Source organism: Canis lupus, chromosome 15 (assembly GCF_003254725.2).
Source record: "Canis lupus dingo isolate Sandy chromosome 15, ASM325472v2, whole genome shotgun sequence".
In the NCBI taxonomy this organism is placed as follows: Eukaryota; Metazoa; Chordata; class Mammalia; order Carnivora; family Canidae; genus Canis; species Canis lupus.
In genome coordinates this window covers 36,482,295-36,496,421 of record NC_064257.1, presented here as the reverse complement: position 1 = coordinate 36,496,421, position 14,127 = coordinate 36,482,295, and the positions used below count along the sequence as shown (strand labels likewise).

At 35.1% G+C, this 14,127-nt stretch overlaps 1 protein-coding gene across 12 annotated transcripts in view; it reads right to left on the bottom strand.

Moving 5' to 3' along the window:
- Positions 1-14,127, bottom strand: part of CFAP54 (cilia and flagella associated protein 54) — a 291,046-nt gene that overhangs the window by 42,975 nt on the left and 233,944 nt on the right. For all 12 annotated transcript variants that reach the window (XR_003133013.3, XR_003133014.3, XR_003133015.3 and 9 more), the window contains 2 exons: positions 12,664-12,884; positions 8,640-8,807 (listed from right to left, as the gene is read on the bottom strand). Coding sequence is in view for 9 of the 12 variants with exons in the window: in XM_025438907.3 (XP_025294692.3) it covers positions 8,640-8,807; positions 12,664-12,884 (389 nt within the window). In the remaining 3 variants the exon portion in view is untranslated. The remainder of the gene's footprint in view (positions 1-8,639; positions 8,808-12,663; positions 12,885-14,127) is intronic.

The window sequence follows — 14,127 nt, the reverse complement described above, 5'->3', positions numbered from 1 at the left end:
GGACTTTTTAGTAGTGCTTGCAGCACCTGCTTCATGTTAATTAATATCTTTATATTTCTGAAATTTTCATTCCATCTTTTAAGAGCTAATGAAGTTCCCCAAAGCACATTAGTGGAAAAATTTAAATAGACAACATACTTAAATTTAACCCCTGATAATGAAAATGACTTTCTCCCTCCTCAGGCTGACACTTGTCAATGGCTTTGAAATGCAACTTTAAAGCCTTTTCTATCTGAGTATATCACAACTGAATTCAAAGTTTAACAGTCTGAAATCAAAATGGACTTGGATAAAATAGGGCAGTGGTTGAACAACAGAACACTAAGCTCACTTGCATATTTGTTGTGAGCCTGGGCTTTGGGGCCAGAATGCCTGAATTTGCTCCCACCACTGTGTGATCTGGGCAAATTATGAAAGTGTTGTGCCTTTAATTCCTCATTTGTAAATGGAAGTGTGGTAATGCCCATCCCTTGGATCGTGTGAGGATTCAATGGGTCAATGTGAAGTGCTTAGAGCATCACTACTGTGGTTGCGACCGTCATGCCCACTCCTGGCTCCTCACCCTCCCTTGCTTGGTACCTCTATGGAGAATTCTCCATAGTCTTTAAGACCCACTACTAAACCCAAGCTAGTTTCCTGTATGACTTCCCAGGCTGTCCTCATTGAATCCATGTGCTTAGTTCTATTCCCAAATTGTCCTCACTCCTCAGGGATAAGTGTCACCCTGTAACACTTTACATACTCAGGATTGAATTCTGCAGGACACAATACACCAATGACGACATTTCCAATGCTCCTTAGTCACTTCTGCAAAGACTTGTTTTTCAATGGCAAAGAAGTGATGTGATCTTGACAAACATTGAGGAATACTGTATTTAAAATTGGCTTGAATGCAGAATCCCTTACAGCCCTGCAATGGGTGAAAAAAGAGCCCCTCCTCTACTAGATGGAGTTGATTCATTACTTCCCCACCTTGGTATCTTAGTCACCTAACAAAGTGCCTGCCATATGTACATGTATTGAGTATGTACTCAATCAATGTTTTATTAATTAGTTAGTAAGCAGCTAAGTTATATGCATGTTATAAAGAAATCCATATGAAGAACTAGAAGACTATGGTCCCCATGTCCATTTTTTTCATTAATAAGTTGTGGCATTGGTCAAGTCACTTTACCTACATGGGGCTTGGCTCCCTCATGTGTAAAATGAGGGCATCAAATAGACAGTCTCTTAGTTTCTCTTCATTTCTGAAATTTTATTTGGGTGGTACTAAGAGAAGTCAGAGAAGTTTTCCAGTGGGAGCTGTGTAAGCCTCAATGCAGTAGCTTCTTGGAGTGGGGTGTTTTGGTAGCCCTGGCCTAGCCCAGTGCTTCTCAAAGTTAAATGTGTATATATTATTTGGGAGATATTAATAAAATGCATATACTGATTCAGTGGATCTGGAGTAAGACCTAAGATTCTGCATTTCTAATGAGTTTCCAGGAGCTGCCAGTGCTTCTGGTCTTTGATTCTCAGATGCCAGTCCCTGTCTCCTCTATGCAGTTTTGGTCTTCCCCAGCTCCAGAAGCAGGGTGTAATTTTGGGCCTCATCTGCAGCACCAGGCTCTCATTAGTCACTTGGCCAACAAGACCTAGAATCCAGAGCCCCTCAGAGGGAAGCCCTGCGCATCTGTATGATCTCTGAGTTTCAGCACTCCTGACATCTGCACTGACAACACTGAGCTTCTGAATTTACTATGACTTGATAGTTTTCCTAGGAATCCCAATTCTTCCTTCAGTACATAGGACTGAACTTGTCTTGAATGCACAGCCTGCTTATGAAATACAGTCTAGCTCTAACCAGGGTCATAAAAATCTCCAGAAAAGAGCATTAGCTCCATATTTCTTGTTCCCAGACTGGCTGGATTTCTGCATTGAATAGACCTATCTACAAGAACCTTTCTGGTTCTATCCAACTCTGTGTTTTCACTTGACACTTGGAGTCCTAATTTTCAGTGCTTTGCTTGATCAGACACCTTGCACTTGATCATGCTTGACTGCCTAAATCTTCTGTGGCCTCTAAATACCGTATCTTGGACTGTCTAGCTGCACTTAACGCAATAGCCTAGCAACAGTCTGATTCCCTCCAAATGAGGTCTCATAGACCAAAAGAAAGGCCCCATTACTGCTTCTTTATTGCCCCTCCTCCCTGCTAGCTCCCAATTGCATCCCTTTGAGTCTCATCAAGTAATAAACATAATTCAAGTCTCATTTTAAAACCTGGGCTGGCTTGTAATCCCAACATACTGGGAACTCTGGATGCTAAAAATAACAAGAAGATGAGTTACAATAAAGCTGAAGGTCCTAAGATATATTCTTAAGACAAATCTGGGCCATCAAACCTCTGGCTGTAGTTACACCTTTTTAAGCTGAGCTGTAGTTATGCATCTCTGAGCCATTCTTCACAACTAATTTTAAAGCTTGTGTCCAGGAGGTTCATTAAAATGATTGCTCCTTGAAACCTCTGTAGTTTCTGTCTCTAGAAGATACTGGAATTTTTCAAAAGATGTTTAGTTTATAACAAAATTCCAGTGAAGAGCTTATATGTGGTTCTACTATATTCTTCTAAAGATTATCTTGTTAAATAGGATAATACAATTTCTACCCCCATACTTAAAGTTAAACTTTCCCATATTATAAACTTAACCCTCAAAAGTATTGTGGCATGGAAATATTTAGCCCTTGAAAATTCTAAAAATTTTATGTCAAAATCCCTAGTTCCAGGATTTCTGCTTTGCTGCCACCAGCATCCTTAGCTCCTACCAGCATTTCTGCTTCAGATACTAGATTAACTGAAGAGGACTTAGTAGGTGAATCAAGGGATATTAACTTGCATTGTTAACCCTCTAAGTCCCTGGAAACTCCAACATCTTAGGTCAGATATTAATTTTCATCATCATCCCGCCCAGAGGCTAGATGTGCCTGAAGCCAGGACCATTGTCTGAGGACTCAACAAAGCACCATGCTTAGGAGTGCAGACTTGGAATCAGATTTCTCTAATCCTGATTCCTTGTCAGCTAGCTTTCCTCTGTCCTGTGTCTTAATTTCCTCTTCTGTAAATTGGGGCTGATGATAGTACCCACTTCACAGAGTTGTTGTGAAGTTAATATAAGCAAAGTATCTAGAATATACTAAGTTTTACATTCACTATTGCTATTATCTTGTAGTTTTATGAGCTGTAGCCAGTTATTCAATACAAAACTCAACACTAAACACCTAAGATAATGAGCAGATAAATGTTCAAATACACCAATACTTAAATCATCAAACAAATTTCAGTGTTATCTTCTGAAAAGATAGAATCTCAGCTCTGAGGATATCTAGTCCATCCAAGTCACCATTTCCCATTTTTTTGACTAAAATTTATGTCAGCAACTACATCTTTTATCATGACCCAATACATACAGATTTATTATCCAAAGAGGGGAAATAAGAAACGGGAAAACCGTGTGTTCTTGTGTCTTTGCTTGTGGCATAAGAAAACCACTCTAGCAATCTGTTTAAATCATAATTTGTTAGCTGGTGCTCTCTTTTTAATCTCTGACACCAGTTCATGCTTCCATGTTAACTGTCAGACACAATCTTTGATGCATAAAACCCTATTACTCTATCAGCCACAGATATAGTCATAGCATTAACTTCTCAGATCACTGTCTCAGACTGATATGGATATGATACTTGTATGAGCTTGCAAAATGAACTTCATACTTTTCTTCCTTATTATTTAAAATTAGCTGCTTAGGTAAACATTCTATTTCCCAAGTATGTAATCCTTCTGTACCCATACCCTCCCTGCATGGATATACTCTTTTATCACTTGGTTGTTTCTCTTGCCAGCAAGTAAATAAATTCTGACATACACTGAAAATCAATTAATCTGAGAAATTTTCTTTTTGACAACATCGTGAAACAAAAACTTCAGTAAACATTTTTTTTCTTGTTTTAATTTCTTTAAAAAAAAATACTACTCAAGACCCACACAATATTGATTCCATGGTCCATTAGTATTTTTGGATCCACAAATTGAAAACTACATTACTAAATTCCCCAAAAGAGACTATGCAGATTTATTATTTTTAAATGTATATAGAATATCTGGCAAAAGTTTGATGTGGAAAGTGTGGGAAGGAGAGTACTTTCAAAATGTAAGAAATAGCTTTAAATATTCCTGGGGAGTGATATGTTAAAGTTCCTCTTTTTGTATGAGTAAAAAGAGATATAATTGACCAAGAGTTAGCAGCAGGTTACCAGCCTAAAGAGGCTGAATGAAGAGACCAATGGGAGAAGTGTGCTTGAGAGCAAAGAGAGGTAAGCCCAGGAGGCTTCACAATCTGACAGGGTCACATGGGTCAAGGAGCAACAGAAGCTACCAGAGGCGTGGCTAGAGGGGACAGCACTCAAGAGCTGGAAAATTCAAGAGTAGACCAATGCAGAAGGCTAAAAGCAAAGAAAATGCTGAATAGGGCAAAACTATATGGCAATTGTTTTATGGGGAAAAGCCTGAGGCTCTTCTTAGAGAGAGCAGCAATCAAAGGAATGCTATGGTGGGAGGTCCCTCTGCAAATGGCTGTGGTGACCAACTGTTCCATTTTTTAAAGCTTGACCTCTCATAGAGATTCTCCTAGAATGCGAATCACTGTTCTTTCTCCAATTGTTTGGGGATTGATATTAAACTGCTTCTAAATACTTGCCTCCATTTCCTCCTGCTCCCCAATTAGCGCTAGTGCAAAGGTCTTTCCATGCATATGGATATAGATACGGATAAAGACACAGAGTTAGAAAAAGATAATAATAAACATTAAAACAAGGAGTGATATATGTGATATGAATTTATGAAGGGCACTTAGAAGCAAACTAAGGTTTTTTTCCGTATATGCTATGCATTTAAATTTTGCTGGTAAGGCACAGTTTACTCTCTTTTCTATACAATGTTGGCAGCTAAAGTATCTATAAGAAGATACTGTTGCTAAACTTTATTTTTTTATTTTTGTTGCTAAACTTTAAAAGAAGACTTTAAATAATGTTTAACAGGTGTATTACATGTATATTTGAAGTTATTAAACTTTAAAACAGTATAATAATTTTAAAATAATTTCAGATAATAATAAATGCCAACTATTATTTATTGAGGCTAGACATTTACCCAATTGTCTCTCTTTCTCTCTTTTTTTCTTAAGATTTTATTCATTTATTTGTGTGAGAGAGAAAACATGAGTTGGGGAGAGAGGCAGAGGGAGAGAGAGAGAGAAGCAGACTCCCTACTGAGCAGAGAGCCCTGCTGACAACAATGTGAGGCTGACTTTGGGATCATGACTTGAGCCAAAGGCAGATGCTTAACCAAGTAAGCCACCTAGAAGCCCCTACCCAAAATATCTCTAATTACAGAGGAGGGTAACTATGATACAAGAAAGTTAACTAATCTACTGAAGAACACAAAATTATTAAGTGACAGAGCTGGGATTCCAACCCATGTAATTTGGCTCTAGAGTCTGTGTTCTTAACCGCTACACTAATATAAGCAAAATAAATAAAAACAAAGCCATTCCCAGTAAAATTTTACAAAGTCAAAGAGAAAATTTCAAAAGCTGCTAGTGAAAGAATTCAATACTTTAAAGCAATAAAAGTTAGTCTCCCAACAGCAACAATGGAAATGAGATGATATTTTCAATGAAATAAAATAACTTCCAATCTTAAATTATTTACTCCATAAAAATTTATTTCACAAATAAATGTAAAATAATGACACTTGTCAGACAAACAGAAACTGAGTGTTTGCCTCTAGAAGATCCTCACCAAAGGAAATCCCAAAGTATATACTTCAACAGAAATAAGTGATCCTGGATAAAATGTCAAAAATGCAAGATGGGGTAAAAAAACAACAAAACAAAAACTACAGTAAAAACAGAGAAAATTCTAAATGAAATAACTCTTGTATAAAGCAATTAAAACTATTATTTTGAGTTAATAAAGAAAATGTACAGTAATATCATAGAAGTCATTAAAGGTAAAAAGATATTCATTAACTTTAGGCTTTGATAAGTATGTAGGTTGTCCTGAAGGTAACCACTAAAAGCACTGAAAAAAGTGTATAATTTCAAAACTCATAGATGAAAAACAGATGATAAAAATAATCCAAAAGAAGGGAAAAGAGAAAAACGGAAGAGCTGAGACAAGTAAAAACACAAAATAACATGACAGATTTAAAACCAAATCTATTAGCATTTACATTAAATGTAAATGTATTAAATTCCCCAGTCAACATATAATGTCAGACTATATTTGAAAATATTCAAGTGCATGTCTTTGGTAAAAACAATTAAAATGCAAGAACACAAAAGGGTTGAAAGCAAAAGGTTGGAAAAAGATATAGTGTGAAAATAACCACAAGAAAGTCATTTTCCTATAGTAATATAGTAATATCAAACAAGGCAGACTTTATGAGGGTAAAACATTATTACAAAAAGGCCACGAGTCATATCAAAATGATAAAATGCTCAGTTCACCAAGAAGATACAGAGTTAAACTGACTGCACAGTCAGAACACAGTTGCAAATTATGTAAAACTAAATTATGTAAAACAAAATTTGACAGAAGTAAAGGAAAGACTAAACAATGAGAATCACTACAAGAGATTTAAATATACTTCTTTTAATAACTGATTTTTAAAAATTAAAGGTAAACAAGAAAAGGGGTTTGAACAAGACTAACCAACTGACCTATTGGATATATATTATATATATATATAAATATATAATATATATATTCATATATATATATGAACACTGCCCTGGTGACCGAGGACTGCACATTCTTTTTAAGAGCAATGGAATATTTATATAATAAATCTTTCCCTGGAGAAAAAAAGCAGGTTTGAACAATATCAATCATGTAGAGCATTTTTTTATTATCACAGAACAACATAATCTAAGAATAAAAAATAAAAGATAACTTTCTAATATAATATATAGAATATATATAAGAATATATACAAGTTCTGTGTAATTTGGAATGTAAAAAACACATGTTGAAATGGCCCATGAGTCAAAGAATATATCATAACTAAAATTTTAAAACTATTTTAACTGAACAATACTGATAATACTATAATAAAGACTTGTGGGATGAAACCAAAGTAATGTTTAGAAAAACTCAGTCTTAAAATGCATACATTAGGGAAGAAAGGACTGAATATTAAGCCAAACATCTATCTCAAGAAGTCAGCAGTTAGAAAAAGAATACAAAACAAAACAAAAACAAAATAGAAGAAAGATATATAGATCAGTGAAATAAGATTAATTAATGAGAAAGCTCTGGTGACAATGACCAAGAAAAAAATACATAAACCACCAATGTAAGAAATAAAAAGTGACACTTCAATATAAATACACTGGAGAGATTAAAAGTATGATAAAATTTTTAAATAAAATGAAAAAATTCCTAGATAAAGCAATTTAAACAAACCTGACTCAAGGAGAAACAGAAAACTCCAATGTTCTATAAATAGGGGTGATAGTCAAAATATTTAATACTTGGTTTGACATGGACACTAACCATTAGAACAGATATTGACCCAATCAGAATTAATACCAAGTCTGGTATCTAGTAAATGAATACTAGTGCTTAACAACTGCCCCTACCTATTGAGAATTATATTACTAGTTTTCTATTTTCTCACAAATTAAACAGGTCAGATTGCTTTACTGATGAGTTCCTATCAAATATCTGAGGAGAAAAGTTTACTCCAAACTTACAGAAATGTCACCAGAGTACCAGAGAATAGAAAAACATGATTATATTTATCATGAATTTATAAGTCTAACAAAATCTTGATACAAAATATATCTGGCAAAGATAGTATGAATATGAAAATTTGTAACCCAATATTACTCTTAAACAGTGGCAAAAACCCAATACAAAACATTAGTAAACTGAATCTAGTAAAATTAATACATGACCAATTGGACTTTATCTCAAGAATACAAGATTGGGGATCCCTGGGTGGTGCAGCGGTTTGGCGCCTGCCTTTGGCCCAGGGCGCGATCCTGGAGATCCGGGATCGAATCCCACATCGGGTTCCTGGTGCGTGGAGCCTGCTTCTCCCTCTGCCTATGTCTCTGCCCCCCCTCTCTCTCTCTCTCTCTGTGACTATCATAAATAAATAAAAATTAAAAAAAAAAAGAATACAAGATTGATTTAACATTTAAACTGAGATCAATTAGTATATTTAAAAATTCTAAAATCATCTTAAAGACACAGCAAAAGATTCTGATAAAATTTCTTAGCAAGTGGACAATAGAAAATAACTTCCTTAATGTGAAAAAGAATGGCTGCAAAACAAAAGTTAAAGATCATATATTATGGTGACACATTAGAAAGTTTCCCTTAAAGATTAGGAAAAAGGAAAAATGATCAACTCAAGTTAGACTTTTCCTGATTTCTTAGTTATTTTCAGATTTATTCTACTAGACAATATAGGCTCTAAATTGCTGTATATTCTCACCTATATGACAAGGGGGGGTATTCTCTATTTTCAAGTTATAATGGTCAAGTTAAACTTTATATTTAAATATAGGATTTAGCTTTGTGATTATATTACATACCAGAGGTTCTGTGTCCTTTGGAGGTCTTTCTAGAGGGGGAATGTACCACTGAAAGCAAAGTTCTTTGTTTAAATCTTGTATCTTCATATCTGATGGCACATCTGCAGAAGATGGGCCGGTAGAGAGCTTTAATGATAAATCGGAGTGTAGAGAACTGCCATGACATAACTAGGGAAAAATAAAAAACAATTTAATTGCTGGTAATAAATAAATCCATTCAATATCTAAAACATTCACTCAATATCCATTCAGTATTGGCTACATTATAATACTCTGGGAACTGTCTTTGTTTTATGGGTGTAGCTTATAAAACTGTCCCCAGTTATCAGAGAAGATTCTCCTACAAAAAATATGCTTCCAAACCCATGGGACTCAGGGTGCCTGGGTGGTGCAGTTAGTTAAGTGTCCACCTCTGGGTTTCAGTTCAGGTTCTGATCTCAGGGTTGTGAGATCAAGCTCCACAATAAGCTCTGCACTATGTGCAGAGTCTGCTTGAGATTCTCTCTCTCTCTCTCTCAAATAAATAAACAGATTTTTTTAAAAAGCAAAACAAAAAAACAAAAACAAAAAACCAAAAAACAAACGACAACTATGGGACTCAACAAATGTCATCCAGTTTGGTGACTCTCCCAAAGTAAAGATCTAGAGAGGAAAATGTCAATGGTATCCTTTCAGTCTTAAGACCACCTCAGGTCACTGGAAACATCTACTTTTTTTCTTGTTTATTCTATGGTAAATGAACTGAAGATACGATTTTAAATAATATCTACTTTCCACCAGCATTTTTGTCAGTGTCATATTCAAAATAAGACACAGTTTTTGCTGAAAATATTAAAATCAATTGCTCTCATTCCCTCTTTACATGAACATGGCTGATTTGTAAATTCAATCTTGGTGAATCTGGGCCTAGCTTTGATGCAACCAGGTCCCTGAATCAGAAATTTTCAGGGAACATAAAGTGTAGAATGCAACTGGAAATTTCATAAATTATTTAGTTTTTTAAAAGTAGCTGAGAAAGCAAAGCATGGTTGCTGCCCAAAAAATAACAGTCTAGCCAGAGAGATAATAATAGTGATAATAATACCTCAAATCTGAAAAGAACCTTCTTTAATGGAGTGCAAACTATTTTCAAAATTAACTTGTTGTAATTCCCAAGATTATAGCATGGTATCTGGGAAGCAATTCTTCCATGGAACTTTTGACATCTAAGGTTATCTTAAGGTTTGATGAAGGGGAACATTGAAGTAGCCAGTAAAAAATGCCTGGCATTTCTGTAAGGCTTTGTACCTTCCACTATTTCTGAGCTTATTCAAGATATAATATAACACTGTCAATGAGAGTCTTCAAAATAAAATAAAAAGAGAAATAAAGACACTGACCTTTCAAGTTGTCTACTGATTAAAGAAAAAATATGTCATGACTGAAAGGTAATATTAAAGAAGAAAACTTTCCAAAAATATCTAGAGACTATCATTATAAAAGTATATAAGCCAGAATCCTCATTTATTAGCACTATGATATAAAAAGCATGAGCAAAATAAACAATGAACAAGATCATTAGGTTTAAATAATCATTTAAAGTGCTCAACAAAGATTAATTCTGTCAGGCAGTTCACCAAAAAATCAGGTAAATAAAAAAAAAAATCAGGTAAATAATCAATTCAAAAAATAATTTCTCATATTTTTTCATATCTGAGTGCCTTTCAGAGGTTCTGACAACTATTTTAGCAAAGAACTCATGTTTAATAACTAAGAAGAAAAAAATAAGGAAAAGATTTACTATTTCAATGTATACAGCATTTACTAACATGACGGTCTAAGAATGCTAAATTGTAACAAGTCAGTATCAAAATAGACATTAATTTCCATTATCTTTAAAAAAACATAAACTCCAATCACTAATGAAATTAAGTATATATGCTAATTGATGGACTATACACTGAATATTTTCGATATGTTTGATTTATTCTTTGAAATAAATGAAATAACAGTCCTACCAGGAGAAGTCTTGTTTGCCACAGTCCTATAAACAACAAATCACTTTATACTAGTCAATTATTTGACCTTACAACACAGTCTAAACATGAATAACCCAGCATTGTGCATAATTTTAATCATATCTTTTTTTCTTGGAATTTTTAATGTAATTTGTTTGGCACCTTTGTTTTTCCATGACAGAGCTTCAATAGACCTAACAATATGCAGACGCACACACTGATGAGCCTGGCACCTAGCAATGACCGCTCTGGAAAGACATCTACTTCTTTGTGGAGGAAAAGCAGGATTAAGTATCAAATTATAGAAAGAATTTGATTGAAATAGCCTCCTGAGTGATTAAAAGCTCAAAAACGTTATTATAAAAATCAGCCAAGCTTGCAGTTTATTTAAAAAAAAAATCCAAAAGGCTCTATGCTCATTAGCTGTCTACCCCAGTGAAACGAACACATGATGAGGTGGCTTGCACCTGTCAGACAAGTGACAGTGATCTCTAGAGCTGATTATTCTGGGAGAGTGTTACACTAATTATTTTTTTTTTTTAAGAGCAAACAGAGTACAACAATCTTTGATAACGCTGCTGCCATTAGAAATGTCACATATATTTACAATGCATTCAAGGTTCTACATTTGGAACATCATGCTTAGGAAATGGGTAATGCTAGGCTGCCCTTAATCCTAAAATACTCAAGTAGAGTTCTTGTCAGAACAGTATTTAAGAAATCACACCTATTAGTTTCCAGACTCATACAAAATAATCACAAGAATACATTCACTAAAACTATAATTCTCCACCTTCTCATTCTCTGCCTCCTAGGCCAGAATTTCTGAGGCATCTGCAACACATGGCAGTTATCCCCAAAAGTAGTCAGAATTTCTGGAGGGGTGAATCGGGATCTGGTGTTAGATGGAAATGATTTTACCCCATTCCTGCTGCTTACTACCCTACAGAGTGCCAGACATTCATAGTACATTACTGGCCTTTCTGCTTCCTTTCACTCCCTTCCCCTGGAGAGCTACTTGATTGGTGAATTTGGGGGGAAAAAATGTTGGATATGTATAGCTATGCTGTTTCTTCTTGGAAAAGAAAGAGAATGGTTTGTAGGGAGTGAGTGTTCTCTTTGTAGGGAGTGACTATCCTCTACTTCTTCATGAGACAGATTTTAAAGGGGTCTGTATCCATACAGATTTTAAGGGGGCCTGTAATGACCAAACCAAACAAACAAAAAAACAAACACAACCGGATTGGTAAAATCTGTCCATTTGCTGTTTGCTTTCAGGAAGACCATTTACCAGTAAATATAAATAATATCCTGCAAGGTCAACATTATGACTCATAAGGGTGGGTAATTTTTAATCCCAAACTCTTAAACTCTTTATTTCTCAAATGACTTATAATGTGGGCAAGAAAGAGGGATGTTGAATATTGGGTGTGCTCATCCCTAGTATCTGGGAACTAATTCAAAAATCCTCCCATGTGGGTTCTAATACACTGCCCTGAGAACAACTCCATAACCCTAAGAATCACATTTAAATGAATTCTTAAATATCTTAAATATCTTAAATAGATCTTCCACTGCTTTTTAAAATCACAATTTATTAAGTTACCTCACTCTTTTGCTCAAAAGAATGATTTTTTAAAAAATATTATTATCTACCCAACAATCTAGCAGGATAAGATAACCAAAATTTCTCAATTTGGAAGAAGTCACATTTTCAGGTCACTTCTCTAGGATATGAAATATGGCCAAGTCTGGTATGGACAAGTCTATAATCATAACAATGAAAGCACTATATGATGGATTCCAAAATCAAGATAATTGAAAATAAAGGACTGATTTTTTGTTTGTTTGTTTGTTTGTTTGTTTGGAAAGAATTCAATGGAAATGACTTGATTTTTTCATTTCATAAATACATATTGGAAATTTATAATATACTATGTCCACTTGAGTTTTCTCAAATGTGCTTCCTTCAGAAATATACTGGTTATAAGAAGTTTTATAAAAATATATAATGTTTGGAACAGTACCTTGACTGAGTCATATAAGATTTTTTCTGAAAAACCAGAGTTTTCCAATCCTTGACATAGTTCTTTTGGAAATTCATCAATACAGGAGGAAGAATACAGCTGTAAAAATCTTTTAAGGAAAAAATGCATTTCTTTTTGGCGTAAAATCAGCCCAGAGTTGAAAAGGGATGTGAGAAGTGTGTCATCTGGCAAAGAAATTCCAGATCCTGGCTTTGGAGATGCTTAGGGAAGAAAAATACCTTAATTTAGAATCATGTTAGGTAACAGAACAGTCTCAGTATTGTTGATATTTGCTCATTAACTGCTATCGCTGTAATTCACACCACTTCAGCTAGTGTCTGTCAGTGTAATTCCTCCATTTTTTAAGCTTATACACTCATGGAATTGCTTCTTGCCCCAGGAATGAAAGAAAATTTCAGAAGGATATGAGAATATTGCTTTAAGCTTTAAGTCTTGACAATGCAAAATATTCTATGTAGTCATCTTATCTGGGACTCATCCCAACAAAGATCTTAAAGCAAGAATTTAGATGCAGGTAATTTATTTGAAAAGTGATCTTTAGGAGCGTAAGTGAGAGAAGGAACAAAGTGTGATGGAGAAAAGAGCCAATGAAAGTGAGTTAATGGGTGGGCTGCAGCTTTGGACAAGAAAGGCTCAGTCCTGCTGAGGACCTTCTGGAAAATCACCTGTAGAATCATCTGGGACCGGGAAGGTGGAATGTTTTCTACGGTTCCCTACCTCATTAGTATGTGTGGAATCCCTGGCACTTTGGGCTGTCCTGACAGTGGGCTGAGTAAGTCTCAGTAGTTTCAGGAAGAGCCCAGAGCAGAAAAGGAGTAAAATGTGGGTGTGTGACATGTCAAGTGCCAGCAGGTGAATTCAAAGGTGAGCTGAGTTGCTGTGGGGCAGGCACTGCCAGAGTGTGCTGTACTGGCTCATGTCCACATTCTTTGCCATTGAACTTCTTTTATTCTTGCCTTTTTCATAATGTACCTTTTATACCTGACACCTTTCTGAGGCTTGTCTATCCCACTGCTAACACCTCGTAGCTGTGCTTAGTCGCTCTGGCTGGTTTCTCCACTGGGCCCTGACATGGGTCAAACTGTCTTTTCCGACTATTTGCAGTAATGAATAACATGAAATCACCAATTTTATGTGCACAGATAAAACACAACATACATTGGCACAAATACAAGAAGGACTGATGTGAGGCAGACTATATCAGTTTTTCTGAATGTTCTTCAGACAACATTAATAATACAACAAAAAACTAAACAAAACAAAACAACTCAATGGAGTGGCTGTCTTGGGAAGCCTCTGGATAAATCTATACAATAATATTTTTAAATACATGAAATAAAATATATAGAATGCCAAAGGAAGTCAGTTATGTTGCAATACTATTCTACCCAAAGATCTGTGTATCTCAAGAACCCCTGAAATTTCCACATTCTCATAAGAATT